The sequence below is a fragment of the Dreissena polymorpha genome, chromosome 12 (assembly GCF_020536995.1).
Source record: "Dreissena polymorpha isolate Duluth1 chromosome 12, UMN_Dpol_1.0, whole genome shotgun sequence".
NCBI lineage: Eukaryota > Metazoa > Mollusca > Bivalvia > Myida > Dreissenidae > Dreissena > Dreissena polymorpha.
In genome coordinates this window covers 63,533,571-63,555,590 of record NC_068366.1, presented here as the reverse complement: position 1 = coordinate 63,555,590, position 22,020 = coordinate 63,533,571, and the positions used below count along the sequence as shown (strand labels likewise).

Genomic DNA, 22,020 nt, shown 5'->3' with positions numbered 1-22,020 from the left:
CGCTTCTTTTCACATGAAAGCACTTTCCAATACCTGATATCCTAATGCACACTTCCCTACAGCAAACTGTGCCGTGTTGGTTCTGTCTATACAATCCACACAGTTGGTTCGCACAGCACCTGTCTGTCTGCACCCAGACTCCGTCTTGTTTCCCTTCACGCCATCATATCTGATTACGGACAGATAGAGCCAGGTTATTGGAAAACTGGACTGTATGCATGTGCGTAAAGTGTCGTCCCATATTAGCCTGTGCTGTCTGCCTAGGCTAATCAGGGATGTCACTTCCCTTTTGTGGAATTCTTTGTCTATGCAGAAAGTTTTGTCCCTGATTAGCCAGTGCAGACTGCACACTTTATGCGCAAATTGTATACAGCCAAGTTTTCCCAGAAAGAGCCTTAATTGCATTCTCTATCCTATTCTCTATTCAAGGATAATGAAGACATAGAAGAGTATTGCGAAATGCAATGATAATGTTTTTGTCGTAGGGTACAAATTATTCACAAACCATCCATACTATTTAGTTATTTTAATCTTAGGTTTTAATATTAATTTGAATACATTTCACTAGTCAAAGGGAAGCAACCTAACAATTTAACCTTATGCATGATTTACTAACATTAGCGTTATCTTATACTTGCTCATGATGCACGTGCACATAAATTTCAACTGTCATAGATGGTCGTATTTCTATTTGTTGGAGGAAAATTATATATTTACTCAGAGAAATCCTAAACGTTAACATTGTTAATACGGTCATCTGCAATAAAATCATTAATATTGCTTCTGTGTTTGGTCAAAATAAAACCTCGCAGAACGCAAACTCTGAAATTTTGGTATGCATGACTGATTACATCTTACATGCCAACATAGTTTTACAATGATCATTTTGTTCTTTTGATAGAATTTAGCTTTAACATATTTACTTTACCTCAATTGAATTGACAGCCAAGGTCTTATTGAAACACTCTAAAGTCTGTTTCCTGGGTAGAACCAGTACTTAGTGTCTGCAGAGGGAAATGAAAGAATTTAAAGAACCATTCAATGTAAAAGTCTGGATTCTTGAGAAGAAGAACTGTTGGACACCCGGCTTGACTTTTCTTGTACTTGTAAGATTTTCTGGCGCTTTTTTTCTCTAAACTGAACTGTTTGTAACTTAGGTACATTATTTAAGCTTTCAAGTTTTTTAGATGTTTTCTTATTTGCAAAATATACTTCAAGACACACATGTTTAAGAGAGAAAACCATTTTCAATGTTAATAAACAGTAACCTTGAATGTTAACCTTGACCTAATGTGCCCCATATGCAAACAAAAATGAGTAACTTGCAGGCTGTTCTGGTTTTATGCTGGTTGCATACAGCTATTTATACTTGCTGTTTTGGTTTTATGCTGGTTGCATACAGCTATTTATACTTTTCATCTGAGCGGGAAAGGGATAACTAAATATTTATCAAGAGCACTAGTAAGTGCCTTCTTTGAAGAATACTTAAGAACAAGGTCAAGAACATGTTAGATAAATACATCACTGGACTGGTTTACTCACTCTGGTTGCTCCCAGAAGCCACTTCTCAATTGTGGCAGTTGCAAAAAGAAACCAGTCTGCTTGACACAGAACCTGGATATCCCTGCCAGACGGTCAAACACGTCATTGGTGTGTCTGCAAGTGTGGAACACATGTATGAAAGATTATGTCAGCCTTATTCGGAGAAAACTGGCCTTAATGCATATGCGTAAAGTATTTTCCCAGTGCAGTCCGCACAAACTAATCAGGGACGACACTTTCCACCAAAACTGGATTATTGTTTACAAGAGACTTCCTTTAAACAAAAAATTCCATAAAAGTGAAAAGTGTCATCCCTGATTAGCCTGTGAAGATTGCACAGGCTAATCTGATATGGCACAGTCACACATTACCCACATGCATAAGGTCCAGTGTTTCTAGAATGTGAATCATAAGAATCTTTGTTACAGTAGGTTAAATACCAGTTTGATTTTTAGGTTGGCACTTAGAATTGTCAATAATGATCAACATACTTTTGTTACAAAACTACATGTTTTATAAATATTTCTTAAACTGGTCACATTGAATCTGTGAAATATATTTCACTTCCAAATATTGCAAGAAATATTATTGTTAAGTAGATTAAGCAAACAGACTTTTTAGTATGAATTTGCTATTTAGCTACTTGCATTGTTATCATATATTACTTTATATACTAAACATACAAAACAAAGGTATTTGTAATGGACAGTGGATTGCAGGCTTTTTCCGCTCCATTTTGGGAAAACGCCACACTGGAATTTTGGGAATTTCGCATCGTGAAAACCCCCTTTTTGGGAAAAAAAATTAATCGCAAAATTGGCTCAATTGGGAAAAATTATCGCATGTAAATAGTGTTTCTTATATTTCAAAGAAGCCGTTAAATGGTAAAAAACGACTATTTTGATAATTAATTATTAAAATTTTACAAAATATTATGAACATGTGTGATAAGTGCAGGTTTTTTAATCTGAATTTGGGGAAACTTATATATTTTAAGGTAAAAAAAAAAAAAAAAAAAAAAAAATTTTTTTTTTTTTTTTGGAATTGGGAATATTTTTTTTCAATTGGGAAAAAACAACCAGATTTGCATTGGGAATGGGGCCGAATTTCGGACCCGTGGCATAGGGCGGAAAAAGCCTGGATTGTTCCATTTCTATGAATAAAATGTTCATAAATACAGTTGTATACACATTATTTTCATTGTTTAAACAGAAATGATTTTTAAAAAATTACAAAGAGATTACCAATATCAGTTAAAGTTGAATTTATTTGGTAGAAAATGTATATACATGTAGCACACAAATGTAAGACTGTAGTAAAAGCAAAAGGCTGTGCATTCCACACTAGAAAGAATATAATCAACAGAAAAACAATTCCCGTAATATTCTGATGAAATACAAAGTACCTAAGTGATGGTACTTTTCCACCATTAAAAAGCAAAACAAATGTTTCGAAAATAGTGATTATGTTTAAATAATTTGCACAACCGAATACTCCATAAAACCATATAATATGCTTATTTTTATAAATAACACATTTCTTGATTCAAATGGAATTTACTTTTCTATATTCCAGATACATATTGATAAACACAATTTAACAAGCTGAACATATATAAGATAATTATATTTGGAAATGCGCCAGTCTCTGGGAGAACCCTGCTGAATACATGTGCATAGACCCAGAACAGCCTGTACAGTTCGCACAGGCTATTTATCGACAACACTTTCTGCCTTTACTGGAATTTTATCAAGAAGAGACTTCATTCAAATGATAAATTCCATAAATGCGGATATTTACTAGCTTTTGTGGACTGGGACAACAATTTAACCACATGAATTAAGCACAGTTTCCCCAGAGCGCCGCTCAAATGTAAACAGAATAGAAGCATAGTAAAGGAGAAACAGTCACAGGTTTATCAGTCTGATGTGTTCCAAGCATAAAAATGAGCCTTGCTTTTGGAAAATGGCATTTAATGCATGTGAATAAAGTGTCGTCCCAGATAAGCCTGTGCAGTCCGCACTGGCTAATCTGGTAACATACTTTACACACATGCATTTATTCCAATTTTCCCAGAACGCTGCTCAAATCCTTTTCAAGAAATTTAAAGTAAGGGAAGATATTTTGGAATGTAATACACATGCAATAAAGAACATAATTATGGTACACGGCTGATCTTTAAGCCAAACATTAAAATGTTCTTTTTGAAATAAATAGAGTGCATGCTCATTTAAATGTATTATATAAGCAAGGGTGATACATGCATTCAATATTCAAACTCAATCAAAGTAGACAGTTTCACCACTACCCATCTACAACGGAAAGAAAAAAAAAATATATATTTTTACTATTTAATAATTATCATATATACTTAATTATGAGGCATTCACTTTTGCTAAACAACCAATACCCGGGTAATCAATAAAATAGTTTTACAACTTATAGCATGAAAACCTTTACATTGTCTGACTTCAAAAACCACAATTTTAAACATAACATCTACATGGTTTATAGGGATGGAAACAAATACTAAAATGATATTCAAATGTATTTTTTTATTTGAATTGATTCAAATATTAGAGTTATAAACCCATTGATTCAATTTTCGCTTTACCTTCCAATATTATGGTATTCTTTACAATTATTTTTTACTTTATCAAATACACTTACAAATGTGTCAAAAATACGCATGTATAATAGTGAAATCTGGATTGCCTAACTGAATATAAATGTGTATGCACGTAAAACATAAGTGCTAAATTATATGTGGACATGTACAACATCAGGTAATCCATGTGGGTAGCATGATATGCAAGTCAAATAAAAACTGTGTACTGCTCAGAACTATGGTACTGTCACTTTTATATGAAAGTTTCATAATGCTAAACAACAAAATTACGTATCTTAGCCCAAATGATGTGAAGTAAGTATTTCCAATTCCACAAAATAATTTTTTCCCCTAAACATTTAACATAATCGTTTAGTTATGTATACAACCTCCTTTGGACCAAGTGTTTTTCGGATTTAAATAAAAGTGACCTATAACAACAGCACCGCATAACGGGTGCCACGATTGGCTGCAAAAGCTTGTCAGAATTTTTTTTTTTAGAGAGAGGTCACAGTGACCTTGACCTTTGACCTAATGACCCAAAATAGGTGTGGCGTGTAGAACTCATCAAGGTGCATCTACATATGAAGTTTCAAAGTTGTAGATGGGAGCACTTTGATTTTAGAGGCAATTTTAAGGTTTTTGTTTATATTAGAGGTCACAGTATACACAACAGTTTTCCTCCCCCAAAAAAGCAAAAATGTGACTGTGCAGTTGAACAAATTTACTTTTCTTTACAGACTTATATAATAATTTTCTTGAAAATCCCATATTCAAACCTGAAAAGATTCAAATTTCATCTCATTTGCAAACGTTCAAATATTTGTTCCCATCCCTAAAATAAATCGAAATCAAAAGCTATGATAAAGCTTACAACACGTACTTTGCATACTTCTTGGTGTAGTGCGCCATATCGAAGCCGATGTAAATGAGCTGCTTGTCAGGCGGTAGGAACTGGTTGAGATAGGCCTTGCAGTCCTTATACTCGTCACACAGCAGGCCCTCATGGCGACGCTTCTCACGACGCTGAAATAATTCAGCCTCGCTCTGGGAAAACAGGACTTAATGCATGTGGGAAAAATGCAGTACGCATTGGGAAAACAGGACTTAATGCATGTGGGATTAAGGCAGTACGCATTGGGAAAACAGGACTTAATGCATGTGGATTTTAATGCAGTACGCATTGGGAAAACAGGACTTAATGCATGTGGGATTAATGCAGTACGCATTGGGAAAACATGACTTAATGCATGTGGGATTAATGCAGTACGCATTGGGAAAACAGGACTTAATGCATGTGGGATTAATGCAGTACGCATAGGCTAATCGGTTTTGAAAATACCAAAAATAAACAAGAGCTGTGTTTGTGAAACACAATGCCCCCTACTGCGCTTTGAAGCCATATATTTGACCTTTGACCTTCAAGAATGAACTTGACCTTTCACTACTCAAAATGTGCAGCTCCATGAAATTCACATGCATGCCAAATATCAAGTTGCTATCCTCAATATTGCAAAAGTTATAAGCGAGGTTAAAGTTTTGGGACAGACACACACATACAATGACAGATAGACAGACCGGTCAAAAACAATATACCCTCGATCATTCGATCCGGGGGCATTCAAATTATTGTCCCTGATTAGCCTGTGGCAGGCTTATCTGGGATGACATTTTACACATTATGAATAAAGCCCCATCTTCCCTGAGTGAGGCTCATTAATTGTTATCTCTTCATAAATGCTTACTTTAGATTTAGATGATAATAACTAAATTTCTCTGGCAGTGCTTTTAGCAAGATTGAACTATTTGTGTCCCTGCACGCAAATTTTGTTTGGATTGCCCAACAACTGATATACATCATACCTTGACAAGGTTCAGCAGTATGACAGGAGCCCCATATCTGTAGAGAAGGCGGTTGAAGTGCAGCCCAGCTGTGTGGAAGTACGGGTCGCGCTTATCAACTGGAAAAGTGACATAGCTACAGTTGTGACAACACATGAGCCATACACTGGGAAAATGGGGCTTAATGCATGTGCGTTATGTGATGTCACAGATAAGCCTGTGCAGTCCGCACAACTAATCAGGAAGGACACTTTTCACCTATACTGAATTTTTCTTGGAAGAAACCTCCTTTGAACGAAAAATTCCATAAAAGCGGAATGTGACAAACCTGATTAACCTGTGTGGACTGCATAGGCTAATTTGGGACAATACTTTATGCACATGCAATATAATTACACATATAATTACATTCATGATAATGTATCATAAAGACAGTCAGCATTCATGTGAATTCTGGTATTGTAATATTCACAAACCATTTTTTTCAAAAATTATTGCAAAACTTTACTGTAAGGTTAAAGTTTTGGGACAGAATGACAGACAGGCCAAAAACAATATACCCCGATCAATCGATCCGGGGGCATAAAAATCATCAGCATTTATTTGAATACACAATGCTCTGTACAGGCAATCACAATGACTTTATTTTTTTATATTTCATTGTTCATGTGGTAGGAAAAACATTGTTGTGTACTACAAATTCAATGTTTTTCTTTAAGGTTGGAAACTACATGATGAGACCTTGACATTTCGCAGATTACCTTCAGCTGGAGTGCAGCCCCTAAATAGATAGCCTTAAAACAGTGACAATTGATTTGTGTTGAGTTATTTCTTACATATTGCATGAATTATCTTTTTAATTGTTGATATCTATTCGTCTTGGAATGCTATTTGAGAAAATTTATGATTATGAGGGTGTCTATATGCAAAATTCTGACTTCATTTTTTGTTAAAGTTATTGATTTCAACTTTGTTAAGGAAATCATTTAGTATATTGTGACATGCATACCAGTTATAGCTGGTTTGGGAACCATTTTCGAGATGTCCTGGGACCAGTACAGTGGGATGGATCCTCTCATCTGTACATATGAGGATATACGTCCCTTGTGAAGCTGGGTCACACACATGTCCTGCACTATCTGCTCTGTCTCCACCTCGTTAGCAACCGCTCCCTAGCAACCAGCAGTGTTACCATAGCAACATGATACTAGACAACCATAACAAGGGTTGAATGTGAACCGAATGTATTTTTAATATGGTACAAAGCTCATAATCAAATGTACAGTAAAAAATGTCATACTAAAATCTCTCAATGTGCAGTAAAAAATACAAAGAAATGTATGCACCATGTAAATTCATACTTTCTGCAAACGACAATTTGGTTCCTGTTACACACTAGAAACAAGAATCCTTCTATGAAACATGATTGGACACATGGTACCTTACCAACAATATTTTTTCATCTACTTTGTCGAGGTATAAAACATAGCTTTCTAAATCTAACAAGTCAGGTTAAAAACACAAGAATTGCAATTGATTTGAGAACTTTTCATTTATGCCTAGCGTCTAGAAAAAAGGCCTCGGCAAACAGCAAAGACCCGGATGAGACGCCGCATGATGTGGCATCTCATCAGGGTCTGCGCTGTTAGCTTAAAGGAATTTCTGTAAGAAATATTCTAAATATAGAAATAAATATACTAATATCTCTAATTTTGGAAATATATTGATCAAATTTAGAAGGATGGGAGAGTCCACTAGGCATAAATGGGTTAAAACAAGTGATCAAACCTGGCTATTAGCTCCTCTCTTCATAAATCGTGGTCCTGCAAACTGGTTGGAACGTCGTGCTAGCAATGTTATGTACACTGACTTTCCATAGATGTACATATCTAGGTGCAGAGTTAAAAAGACAAGATATTTAAACAAGCATACTTTGAAAAAAAAATGATTCTTTTTTTTTAAGTATTAAATTTTTCCATTTATACAACCTTTTTTATATAGGGGAACATTTTGATAGTCAAAAAAATTGGTGTCTTCACCAATTTAAAAAAAAAGCTTCACAAAGAGGTAATTCATCACATCTGTGAAAGCTATTTACGCATAAATAATAACATCCTCACTTCAAAAATAGCCATGAAGCAATAGCTATTGATACTAGACTGTGCTATGGAGCATTGGTTTTTGAAGGATACTAGACTGTGCTATAAAGCAACTACTGTTTATTTATTGATTTATTTAAAGCAATCATTTTTATTAACTTTAAAGCAATGATTATACAAGGATGATAGACAATACTATAAAGCAACAATTTTTGTATAATTTATTTATTTAAACCATCATTTTTAATTATTTATTTAAAGCGATTATTATTGAAGGATACTAGACTGTGCTATGAAGCCATAGATGATGTGAAGGATCCAGTCTGAATGTACATGGGCCTGGTATGGCTCTATCAGGTACTTGTTCCACACATAGTTTCTCTCAGGTGCTACCTTCACTCCATACACTGTGAAGGACATTTCAATTGTTAAAACCAAATATAGTGCAGGCCTTTCATCAGGACCTTTAAAGCACAGGGTAACACCTCTAGCTGACATTCCAAATCAAAGGTAACCCTGTAGCTAAAATTCCAAATCAGATGTACCCCTGTAGCTGAAATTCCAAATCAGATGTACCACTGTAGCTGAAATTCCAAATCAGATGTACCCCTGTAGCTGAAATTCCAAATCAGATGTACCCCTATAGCTGAAATTCCAAATCAATGTTAACCCTGTAGCTGAAATTCCGAATCAGATGTACCCCTGTAGCTGAAATTCCAAATCAGATGTATCCCTGTAGCTGAAATTCCGAATCAGATGTATCCCTGTAGCTGAATTTCCAAATCAGGTGTATCCCTGAAGCTGAAATTCCAAATCAGATGTACCCCTGTAGCTGAAATATTCCAAATCAGATGTACCCATGTAGCTGAAATTCCAAATCAGATGTACCCCTGTAGCTGAAATTCCAAATCAGATGTACCTCTGTAGCTGAAATTCCAAATCAAGGTTAACCCTGTAGCTGAAATTCCAAATCAGATGTATCCCTGTAGCTGAAATTCCAAATCAGATGTACATCTGTAGCTGAAATTCCAAATCAAGGTTAACCCTGTAGCTGAAATTCCAAATCAGATGTATCCCTGAAGCTGAAATTCCAAATCAGATGTATCCCTGTAGCTGAAATTCCAAATCAGGTGTATCCCTGTAGCTGAAATTCCAAATCAGATGTATCATTGAAGCTGAAATTCCAAATCAGATGTACCCCTGTAGCTGAAATTTCAAATCAAGGTTACCCCTGTAGCTGAAATTCTAAATCAAGGTTACCCCTGTAGCTGGAATTCTAAATTAGATATACCCCTGTAGCTGTGTGCTTTGCCTGTGTTTTATAAACACAAATATTAGATCAAATATGTACTGGCTATATATTTCCCAATCAAGCTTATTATTTATACTGTTCAAACTGAACTTACCAGCCTTGTGTGATATATACCTTTTTATAGATATTTTTGTTGTTGTTGACCCCTATTCAGGTGACCCACAACCGCCAGGTATGAATCTGACAATCAATGTGATAATGATAAAAATAAATGTCTTATGCTGAAAAATGACATTGAACTATCTAAAACCATGTAATTAGTGTTTACCATTGCTCTTGTGTTTGTCCGTCTGCTTGGGTTCACCAAACTTGGGGTCCACGGACGGAGCCATGTTGTACTGAAGAGTGTGAGTCAAGTCATAGCTGTAGCTGAAACATTAAATGAGAGAGTGGCAGTAATAATTCAAAGTAATCCATATTGTATGAAAGAGTGTGAGTGAGGTCATAGCTGTAGCTGAAACATTAAATGAGAGAGTGGCAGTAATAATTCAGAGTAATCCATATTGTATGAAAGAGTGTGAGTCAAGTCATAGCTGTAGCTGAAACATTAAATGAGAGAGTGGCAGTAATAATTCAGAGTAATCCATATTGTATGAAAGAGTGTGAGTCAAGTCATAGCTGTAGCTGAAACATTAAATGAGAGAGTGGCAGTAATAATTCAGAGTAATCCATATTGTATGAAAGAGTGTGAGTCAAGTCATAGCTGTAGCTGAAACATTAAATGAGAGAGTGGCAGTAATAATTCAGAGTAATCCATATTGTATGAAAGAGTGTGAGTCAAGTCATAGCTGTAGCTGAAACATTAAAGGAGAGAGTGGCAGTAATAATTCAGAGTAATCCATATTGTATGAAAGAGTGTGAGTCAAGTCATAGCTGTAGCTGAAACATTAAATGAGAGAGTGGCAGTAATAATTCAGAGTAATCCATATTGTATGAAAGAGTGTGAGTCAAGTCATAGCTGTAGCTGAAACATTAAAGGAGAGAGTGGCAGTAATAATTCAGAGTAATCCATATTGTATGAAAGAGTGTGAGTGAGGTCATAGCTGTAGCTGAAACATGGGAAGAAAAGAATGGCAATTCATTTACAATGGGGTTTTTTCCATGAAATTCGGGGCCCAATTTCCCAATTGAAAAAAGTATATAATTTTCCAAAATTGGACCTAAAATTTCCAATTAAAGGTTTCCAAGACAAAATAAATTATTTGGTTTTGTGGATTTTTTTATCACGACAATTAGTTCATCTCCCATCCAGCTCCTTATACCGGTACTATTGAAAACACTTTAAATCTCAATTTTGAAGCATTTGTTATCAAAACAAGAACAACAACACTTAATTCCCAATTTTAGTCAAAATGCCCCAACTTTTCCCAATCTTACTGTAAGAACCCTGGCCTCAATCCCAAAATGGTGGAAAACAACGCGGCTTCAGTTATTCAGTGTAATACATGTTGTACAAGTATTATAGTTTGTAAGAAAAGTCACAGCTTCAGCGCTGAAATCCGTAACAGACTGATGTTGAATTATTACACCTTTCCATTGACATTCTCTGCTTTTTGTTACTGCATACATGCGAACAAATTTTTTTAAGTTGTGAAAAATAATCACCTTGCAGTGCGTTCATGTATTTCAACGTGTTAATTACAATGTTTAAATGCCTTAATTTGTTTCATATCTGCAGACAGTAAAGATTCTACCTTAAGAGATCAGTTTAAGGCTTCACAATTAAACTTACTGACAAAGATTGGCCAGACATTTGAGCCGTGTGCTGGGAAAACTAGGCTTAATGCATGTGTGTAAAGTGTCATAGCAGATTAGCCTGTGCAGTCCGCACAGATTAATCAGGGACAACACTTGCCGCTTTTATGGTACTTTTCATTTAAATAAGTGATAAACTTAGCCCTAAGTTTAGGCAGAAAGTGTTGTTAACCAGGTTTTCAGAAGGAAAAAACTGGTTATTAGATTGGCGATGTCGGCGGGCGGAACAAGCTTGTCCGGGCCATAACTTTGTCGTTCATTGTCAGATTTTTAAATCATTTGGCACATTTGTTCACCATCATTAGACGGTGTATCACGCGAAAAAATTAAGCCAATATCTCCAATTTCAAGGTCACAATTTGAGTTGGAAGGTCAAAAATGGCCATAAATGAGCTTGTCCAGGCCATAACTTTGTCGTTCATTGTCAGATTTAAAATCATTTGTCACATTTGTTCACCATCATTAGACGGTGTGTCACGCAAAAGAAATACATCGATATCTCCAAGGTCAAGGTCACAATTTGAGTTTGAAGGTCAAAATGGCCATAAATGAGCTTGTCCGGGCCATTACTTTGTGATTCATTGTGAAATTTAAAAATTATTTGGCACATTTGTTCACAATCATAAGACGGTGTGTTGCGTGAAGAATCACGTCCATATCTCCAAGGTCAAGGTCACAATTTGAGTTTGAAGGTCAAAAATGGCCATAAATGAGCTTGTCTGGGCCATTACTATGTCATTCATTGTGACATTTTAAAATCATTTGGCACATTTGTTCACCATTATTGGACGGTGTGTTGCGCGAAAGAATAACATCAATATCTCCAAGGTCAAGGTTGCCACAACTAAAAATAGATTGATTTTGTAACAACTATGTAACTATGAACAATCAGTAATAATGCACATTTTGATTTGAGTTGTCTCTCTTTATCAGACTTTTTATGCCCCCAGTAGGGTGGCATATAGCAGTTGAACTGTCCGTCAGTATGTCAGTATGTGTGTGTGTCAGTCTGTCCGTTCGTCCGGAAAAAAAAACTTTTGCATTATTGAAGATAGAAATTTGATATTTGGCATGCATGTGTATCTCATGAAGCTGCACATTTTGAGTGGTGGAAGTTCAAGGTCAAGGTCATCCTTCAAGGTCAAAGGTAAAAAAAAATAAAAAAAAATATATGTATTTCAAAGCGGCGCAATAGGGGGCATTGTGTTTCTGATGAACACATCCTTTGGTTTTTTTTAGCTCATCTATTTTTTGAAAAAAAATTATGAGCGATTGTCATCACCTTGGCGTTGGCGTCCGGTTAAGTTTTGCGTTTAGGTCCACTTTTCTCATTAAGTATCATTGCTGTTGCATTCAAACTTGGTACACTTACTTACTATCATAAGGGGACTGGGCAGGCAAAGTAAGATATCTCTGGCATGCATTTTGACAGAATTATGTGCCCTTTTTATACTAAGAGAATTGAAAGTTTTGGTTAAGTTTTTTGTTTAGGTCCATTTTATTCCTTAAGTATCAAAGCTATTGCTTTCATACTTGCAACACTTACTTACTATCTTAAGGGGACTCAGCAGGCAAAGTAATGTAACTCTGACTGGCATTTTGACAGAATTATGTGCCCTTTTTATACTTAGAAAATTGAAAATTTGGTTAAGTTTTGTGTTTTGGTCTTTACCCTAAAGTATAATAGATATTGCTTTCATACTTGGAACACTCGCAAACTATCATAACGGGACAGTAAAGGACACATTTCATAACTCTGGTTGTCATTTTTACGGAATTCTGGCCCTTTTTTTACTTAGTTACTTTGAATATATGGTTAAGTTTTGTGTTTAGATCCACTTTACTTCTAAAGTATAAAGGCTATTGCTTTCAAACTTCAAACATTTTCATGCTATCATGAGGGTACTGTACCTGGCAAGTTGAATTTTACCTTGACCTTTGAATGACCTTGACTCTCAAGGTCAAATTATTAAATTTTGCTAAAATTGCCATAACTTCTTTATTTATGATTAGATTTGATTGATACTTTGACAAAACAACTCTTACCTGACATACCACAATAGACTCCACCCAAACCATCCCCCACGCCCCCCCCCCCCCCCCCCGAATCCCCCCCCAAAAAACTCGTTTCTATTTGGGTTTTTTTTAAATCATCTAATAAATGACCAACACACCCTAACACTATACCCCCCCAACCCCCCCCCCCATTTTTTTTTAAACATGGTTAAAAAAACACAAATATTTATTAAGGGACTCTAGAATCCCCCCCCCCCAAAAAAAAAACCACACTTTTTTTGCATTTTTTGAAGATAATGTAATAAATGACCACACCCCACACTATAAACCCCTCTCCACTCCACCCCTCCCTCCTTTGTGATTGAAATTGAGATAATCCCTTCACCTTTAAAAAGAAAAATAGATGAGCGGTCTGCGCCCCCAAGGTGGTTATCTTGTTTTAATTGAAATCAAGGTCAATTTTACACAAGGGGATTAACAATACACATTTTGAAAAGTCTCCTTTATCAGACTTTTTCAACTGAAAACCTGGTTTTGTGACAATTTTGTCCCTTGTTCAAGATTAGCCTGTGCAGACTGCACAGGCTTATCTGGAAATACACTGTATGCACATGCATTAAGCCCTGTTTTACCAGAGTGCAGCTTTGTTAATTTCAGTGCTTAAATAGGCTGTGTTCATACCTGAAGTAGAAGTTACTGGAGAGGTCCACACTCTGGAACATCTTTACATACCTGAAACACGTGACAAACAATTGAGCAGGACTCTGGGAAAACAGGGCTTAATTCATGTGCGTAAAGTGTTGTCCCAGATAAGCAGGTGCAGTTTGCGCAGGCTAACATGGGGGGATATTTTCCACCTCAACTGGATGATTTTTGCTTAATGGAGACTTCCTTTAAATGAAAAATTTCATGAAAGTGTTAAGTGTCGTCTCTGATTAGCCTGTGCAGCCTGCTTAGGCTAATCTGGAACCACACTTTACACACATGCATTAAACCCCATTTATCCAGAGTGAGGGTCAATTACAAACTAGAGCATGTCGTCGAAGTCACAAATATCCCTTAACGCCATTTACATTTTCAAGTTAAAAAAGAGGTATAACTTGTAAAGCATTTTTTATTGTAGGAAAATAACCATAGCGCATAAACAAATTCAAAGCCTAATGAACAATACATGCAATGTTGAATGTCTTATGTTGCAAAGTGTAGGAGTAATTTGTGGTACAAGTTTGTATCGAGACAGGTTTGTGTCTTTAGATAAAAAGACATCTTTGGTGACTGTAGTTTTACTCCCATTTACTTCATAATGAGGTATAATAATAATGGTCATATTACAATACAAATGCTGAATTCTTGGATGGCACAAGAGGATTCTGTCAACCCAAGACATTACTGTTGTCTATTTCAAGAGTTAACAAAATTAAGTATGGCCCTACAAGAATGTAGTATTTATTTGATTACATCATAACAATAGCTTAATATTGACATAATTCAACACACCTGGGCTCATCAGGGTGCATGTACTTATCAGCGGGCATGTTGGGAATGTACTGCATCACTGTATCCTCGATCTTGTAGGTCACATGACCACCAATGACTGCCGCTATGCTTCTCTTTGTTACCAGAACCATGTAGTACCCCTCCAGAAAGCGCACAAATCCTGTATGTGTAGGTAACCGGGCTTAATGCATTTGCAAAAAAATATATCCAAGATTAGCCTGTGCATTGCACACAGGCTTATAAGGGATGACACTTTCTGCCTTAAGAGAATGTTTGCTTAGAAGAGACTGCCTTGAAACATAAAATACCATAGAGGCCGAAAGTGTCATCCCAGATTAGCCTGTATGGGCTGGACAGGCTCATCTGGGATAATTCTTTACCCACATACATTAAACATGGTTCCCTGAGAGCGATGCTAATGTTTATGTTATACAAATTACCCACTTTTCGAAGTAAAATGCTTATTTGATCTGTACATTTTATGGATGCCACACAATTATATGAATACCAATTCTTATTCACAGTGTTTTCTTAAACCTTTGGGAAATGGTGGCCTATCTGAGATATAGTATAGAAAAGTTACATCATGCAAAAATAACAAAGAGCAATAACTCTAAGTAAAGAAAGTGCAGGGTTATGGTTTTCGTGCATGGTACTTCTTCCCATTTATTTTCACACACCCATGAAGTTTCATGTTAAAATGTTGTATCATATCTGAAAAGGAGCCCTGAAAAAGTTTCATCATACAAAAAAGGGCAATAACTCTTATTTAAGAAAGTGTAAGGTTATGGTTCTTGTGCATGGCACTTCTCCCAATCGATATCTATGCACCTCTGAAGTTTTATGTTGAAATCTAGTTTCTGAGATATAGCCCTAAAAAGTTTTGTGACAGACGGACAGACGGACAAACCCAATTTTATATCCCTCTGCCTTTGGCGGGGGATACAAAAATTTCAAGACAAGAAAACTGCAAAATATGAAACAAAGAAGGCTGAATGCTCTGTCATTATGATGATTGTGATATTACCTACTTACATGTAACTATCATTTGTTGCGTTGTTGTTGTGACTTGTCATGTTGTTTTTGATCATATGAAGGAATAAATCAATAAAATATTTCATAGTTGTTGTGTTCCGATGGTTTGTATCGCATCCACTGCTTACAAATTGTATTACCCTCGCCCTGTGGGCTCATGAAAACCACATATCACCATCAACTTGTATTTAAACCAACCGGAACACCACCATCATGTTATATTCCCAATGCATTCAAAATAGAAAGCACATATAACAGTTTCATGCCCAAACCTTGATCTGCAAACCAAAAACAGAGGTTTACTTAAGTGGACACCAGCTCACCATTGGCTGGTTAAAAGCTGAAGTGATCTTCCAAAGTATAAAGAACCTCAGACAAGTCATTTTTTTTAGCAAAATTTCTATGGATCTTTTTTTGGCAATTTATGATCCCCTGTTAGATAATATCAATGTTTTATTAGTTCCATTTAAAACAAATTTGGATATTTGCATTTTACTAGATAATCAAACTGCATTTTGTTTGGTCTTGAGTCAACAGGGCCGAAGTTATGTCCCAACCCAAAATTCAGATTACAAAGTATTAACATACCAAAATAACATTAAATTATAAAACAAATAAACTTTAATAACCTCATAAAATCTGAAGAATAAAAGGTCTTTCCAGCAAGTTTAACGATATATGTTTAGAAAAACTAAACACTTTGAAAACATACAGCATGCAGATAATCTGAAGCAAATCTATGATTTTTTTTAATTATCACAATAGTTCCAAACAGTGACATGTAGATGAATATCAGGACCAATTTTCAGAAAAAAATGTTTGACTTCTTTCTCTAAATTGTTTGAAACATTTCATTTATGCATTTTTTCATTAAAAAGATACATTTGTTTAATAAATAATCTTGTCATTCATATGTTTATTTATATTTATATCAATCAATTATCATCCTAAAGATCGGACAACCTTGTTTCATTGTAATTTGTCAAATCCTTACATATGCCCCTGTAATACTTCCTTCTTAAGAAAAGGAACATCAATAACAAGGGCTGTTTGTAAAACATGCATGCCCCCATATGGGCTGTCAGTTGTAGTGGCAGCCATTGTGTGAATACGATTTTCGTCACTGTGACCTTGACCTTTGACCTGAAAATCAATAGGGGTCATCTGCCAGTCATGATCAATGTACCTATGAAGTTTCATGATCCTAGGCCTAATTATTATTGAGTTATCATCAGGAAACCATTTTACAATTTTTGAGTCACTGTGACCTTGACCTTTGACCTAGTGACCTGAATATCAATAGGGGTCATCTGCCAGTCATGATCAATGTACCTATGAAGTTTCATGATCCTAGGCCTAAGCATTCTTGAGTTCTCATCCGGAAAACATTTTACTATTTAGAGTCACTGTGACCTTGACCTTTAACCTAGTGACCAGAAAATCACTAGGGGTCATCTGCCAGTCATGATCAATGTATCTATGAAGTTTCATGATCCTAGGCCTACGCGCTCTTGAGTTATCATCCGGAAACCATCTGGTGGACGGACCGACCAACCGACTGACCGACATATGCAAAACAATATACCCCCTCTTCTTCGAAGGGGGGCATGAAAATCTGAACCTTTTATATAATGAAACAAAAAAATAATTAACCAAAATAAACATAATACAGGCCTATTAAGCATGGCCAATCTGACCATGTATGTACTACTCACCTACTATCCCGTATGCAGACACATATTTCATGAAGCCCTCCCCTGTGTGCTTCTGCTTTCCAGCTTTAACATTTCCAGAGGCTATCATCTCAAGGAGCTTTCGTATGTCCACTTTATTGTATACATGCTGAAAAGGAATGTGCATATTGGGTAAATACAATCTGCATCATGCAAAAAGGGATCTTATGCCATATGCAGCAAGCATAGATCCAGCTCAGTCTATGCACTGGCATTCTTGCCAGGAGCTAACTGTCAGCTAATGGGACCTGGAAACCTTGCGTGGCTTTATAACAGACTGGGTAGCTCCTGATAAGACTAGGCAGATGCACAAGCCCTGTGTGGCATCAGAACCATCTGTGCATGACGCATTTCATATAAAACATAAAATAACTTGCGTATAAGAAATTAGGATTTTTATTATATCAAGAAACGTTTCGATCAGTTCTGGTGGAAACAAAAACAAATAATACTATGAATATCTAGCTTAAGTCCCTCAATATTTCATGAGGTATCAATCACATTAATAATAAGGAAAATCTATTGCTGTTACAAACACACTTCTATAGGTGTTATAAACTTGTGGCAAATCATATTTTTGCAGTGATGAATTGTTATGTGGCAAATTGTATTGTGGCAAATCTTTATTTATTCCATTATTGTTAAAGCACCATGTTTACTAGATGTTTATTGAATCATCAATATCGGAAAAACATGGCAATAAAGGAAAACAAGAAATGATGCGGCAGATGCTGACGCTTCATTTCTAGTTTTCCTTTATTGCCATGTTTTTCCAATAAATAAACATCTAGTAATCTAGTAAACATGGTGCTTATCCCCACGCCACATGTTTGACCAAGGGGCGCCCCAGGGTTGGTAATGTATAGTTGAGATTGACTGAATTGTCATAAGAGATGTTCAGTATCAATTTGAAGTAAATCGGTGTAGTGAAGAAGTCAATTTAAAACAACCTAAAACAAGAGCTGTCAGAGGACAGCGCGCTCGACTATTCGAGTGCTTGACAGTATAACGTAAGCCATCATGGGGAAATTGTTCAAATTATTCAATAAGGTCAAGGTAGTAGTTCAGGTATATTTTCCACAATCTGAACATTTGTAAAGACATAAAACAAACTTATAAGATTTTATTTCAAGTTTGATAGCAATAGCTTGGGTATCTTGTACACACATTCTAGAATAAATATGTTTAAACCAATAGCTTGGGTGGGAAGTTTGGAAGGTCCTTCAAAAATAAAGTAAATATTTTTTTATTTTTTTTTTTGTAACAATGTTTTAAAGAAAAACATATTCGTTTTGGGTTGGGTAGGGGGGGGGGGGTTGAGAGGGGGGTATAATGTGGGGTGTGGTCATTTATTAGATGATCTTTCAAAATTAAAAAAAGGAAAAAATAAATAATTTGGTGGGGGGGGGCAGGGATTCCAGGTTGGGTGTGGGGTATTGTTTGGGTGGAAACTGGAATCCATTTGGTATTCAGGTAAGTGTTGTTTTGTCAAAGTATTAATAAAATCTGATCATAAATAAAGAAGATATGGCAATGTAACTAAAGTAATATGCATATTATAAGTGAAAAAAGACCCATAATTCTTACAAAATGCTTGATACAGTTGTCTGCTCTTATAGATTGGGGTCATTCTGGTAAAGAAGTATGCAAAATATTAAAGCAATATGTCAAGGGTCAATGAAAACATTTGGGGTGGTACGCAAACTTTAACATTTGCATGCTAACACTATCGGGAATAAGAACGCTAACGCCGATGCCGGGGTGAGTAGGATAGCTCCACTATATATATTTGATATATAATAGTCGAGCTAAAAATGAGTGAAAATCTCTGACCCGGCCCCACCCCAACCCCCATAACTATTGACCCAGGGGTCAAATAAAAATTCCAAATAGTGCACGGTCGCACATACGCTCATAGCTACCATGTGTGTAAGTTTCAAGGTTCTAGAGCTAATAGGGTAGCAGGAGATAGTGGCCAGGACGGACAGACGGCGGAGATAACCACATTATCTCCACTTTTTCTCCGAAAAGTGTGGGGATAACTACGCCATACCTTGTCATCTTGAATCACGAGATCCTTTGGCTCCTGTCTGTCAATCTTGAGAACTCTGAACGCCGTCTCTGTACTGTTGGACCCAATAATGTAGTAACGCTGAAAAAGGGAGATTTTCAAATTCTGGTGAGCAGAATTCTACTATTAAATGATAAGTATATTAAAGTTTTCTTCATTGCTGTCATAAATCAGAGGGTTTTTTCACTATTTTTTGGGTATGGGACCTGGTGCCTTTGGGATGGGGAAAAATGAGGTCGTTTTGATAACAATTGGGAAATTAGTGTTTTTGTTGTTTTTACTAAACAAAGACTTAAATATTGAAAACAAAAATGTTTTCAAATAGTGTATTTACTTAGGTTCAACTTAAAGAGCTGGATAGGGAAATGAACTTAATGTTCATTTTTGTTCTGACGATTTATATTGATAATTTTGGCAGTCATTGGGAATAATATGAGTCGTGTTCTGAGAAAACTGGGCTTAATGCATGTGCTTAAAATGTCGTCCCAGATTAGCCTGTGCAGTCCGCACAGGCTAATCAGGGACAACACTTTCCGCTGTTATGACATTTTTCATTTAAATGAAGTCTCTTCTTAGCAAAAATCCCAATTAAGGCAGAAATTGTTGTCCCTGATTAGCCTGTGCAGATTGCACAGGCTTATCTGGGACGACACTTTACGCACATGCATTATGCCCAGTTTTCTCAGAACACGACTCATATACACTTTTTGAGATTGAGAATGGGACTAAAAAAACACTGTAAGTGAATTGTCTAGATCAGATTTCGAGAATAACTGTAGTTTTCTGTTTAAAATATTTTTTGAAAATGTGAAATATGCAATTTATTTATATGATCTCAATGTATTTACTTGTGTACAGCTAAATGTAATGTATATGCTGTTTTCCTGATTGGACTATATTTGCTGAATAGTTCTTATCCCTTACTCTCATAGCAGTGCTCCAGCTAGGATTTTAAAAGGGCAGGGGCGGCTATTTTGTTAAAAGGGCACTTTCGATGCACAGTATTTTGTTAAAAGGGCACTTTCGAGCACGCAGACTTATCTTGAATGCTCCCTGTTGCAGTTTAATTTATATGCTATTAATAATTGTTAGAATTTATTATTCCCCTTATTATTAAACCATTCAAATAAAATATCTAAAATGAGGAAAAAAATAATTATAATGTAAAAATCTTTTTTTTTTTAAATAAAAGGGCAGGGCAAGATGGAGCCTCTGCAGGGTGGGGCCTCGGAAGGGAAGGGCGGGGCTTCGGGATGGCAGGGCGGGGCGCTCTTCCAATTAGGCCTAGCTTAAGCATTACATACATGTAGGTACTCCGGATAGTATCCTGCCTTTAACGAAAAACTTTCAAGAAGAGCTGGAAAGATAATGTTTTTTCAATTTTTAGAAGTTATAATTTATTTGATGGTTTTGCATGACTATTATGACGATCATTGTCATGATTTCCTGTGATCGTTGGAAAGTAGGTCATATTTATTCCAGGGAAGTGCTGTGATTTTTAATTACGTAACACTTAATGTGCTAGTTTGTTTATGGGTTAATAGTAGCTTCATCATGTTTAATATTTCGCTTACTTTTGAATAAACTTATTTTAAGAGCAACATGAGCAAGAGTTTCGTTTTTCCACTAAGTTACTTTTTGTCACAACAAGAACATGTGCATAGTATCAAATCTTAGCAACAAACAAAAAGACAAATACTATGAGACAATTAATTGTACATGAAACAGATTACTACAGAGAGCTTAGTCTAGCCAGTATTTTGTCAAAACATTGCTGATTTAAATGCGGTTTTTGTTGTAATATCAAATAATACACATTTAACTATAAATTGACATATAACATATGCATGTTTTTGTATTTGTTCACTTCCAAAATGTGTATGTATTCATTAAGAGGGACGATACTAAGCATAGACATGCTAGGTGGAAACAGCGCAATCAATACACTAAACAATGTTCAAAGTTTACAATCTGACGCTTATTTATGAAAGATGTCACCATTCGCCTTTTTAGGCCACCAGGCATTTGTCAAGTCTGGCAAAATCCTTTTGTTTCATTGTAAGACTTCTCTTTGGAATATATGACTTGAATGAAACAACTACACCAAGTTAATTTCTAGACTTATCATTGCTATTAGCGTCTAAACATTACTTAAGAATAAGATTTGTTTTTTATTCTCATCGCTTCCATGTGCGAAATGTAGGCTAAATTTTTGTAATATCAAAAATGAAAACGAATCCATTGATAAATGGGCACGACGTGGATAAGAACGAATCCATTTTCATTTTGGAACGATTAAAATTGGGACGAATGATTTGATTGCAGCATGTAAAACGATATAAAAATTACCGCTTTTGTCTCATAAACTTGAACACGTTGAATTGATGAGATTAAAGGCAGCTCCATTGCAACAACCTCTTCGTTTGGTTGCAGCCGTATACATTAATTAATACATCAGCTGATCATTTCCTTATTTACATACTTAGTAAGTACAATATTGTGGTAGGTTA

General features: G+C 35.8%; 1 protein-coding gene across 6 annotated transcripts in view; it reads right to left on the bottom strand.

Annotated features, from left to right (window-relative positions):
* Positions 1-22,020, bottom strand: part of LOC127853456 (polyphosphoinositide phosphatase-like) — a 37,309-nt gene extending 15,289 nt beyond the window's left edge. For 4 of the 6 annotated variants that reach the window (XM_052388004.1, XM_052388003.1, XM_052388002.1 and 1 more), the window contains exons 1-13: positions 21,860-22,020; positions 19,493-19,591; positions 17,422-17,548; positions 14,672-14,831; positions 13,856-13,906; positions 9,672-9,772; positions 8,373-8,498; positions 7,781-7,881; positions 7,002-7,164; positions 6,014-6,111; positions 5,034-5,176; positions 1,543-1,656; positions 34-169 (exon numbers count right to left, since the gene is read on the bottom strand). In XM_052388004.1, coding sequence (XP_052243964.1) covers positions 34-169; positions 1,543-1,656; positions 5,034-5,176; positions 6,014-6,111; positions 7,002-7,164; positions 7,781-7,881; positions 8,373-8,498; positions 9,672-9,772; positions 13,856-13,906; positions 14,672-14,831; positions 17,422-17,548; positions 19,493-19,591; positions 21,860-21,916 — 1,476 coding nt within the window. In that variant the 5' untranslated portion in view covers positions 21,917-22,020. The remainder of the gene's footprint in view (positions 1-33; positions 170-1,542; positions 1,657-5,033; positions 5,177-6,013; positions 6,112-7,001; positions 7,165-7,780; positions 7,882-8,372; positions 8,499-9,671; positions 9,773-13,855; positions 13,907-14,671; positions 14,832-17,421; positions 17,549-19,492; positions 19,592-21,859) is intronic. The other 2 variants (XM_052388005.1, XM_052388006.1) reach the window with 2 other exon arrangements.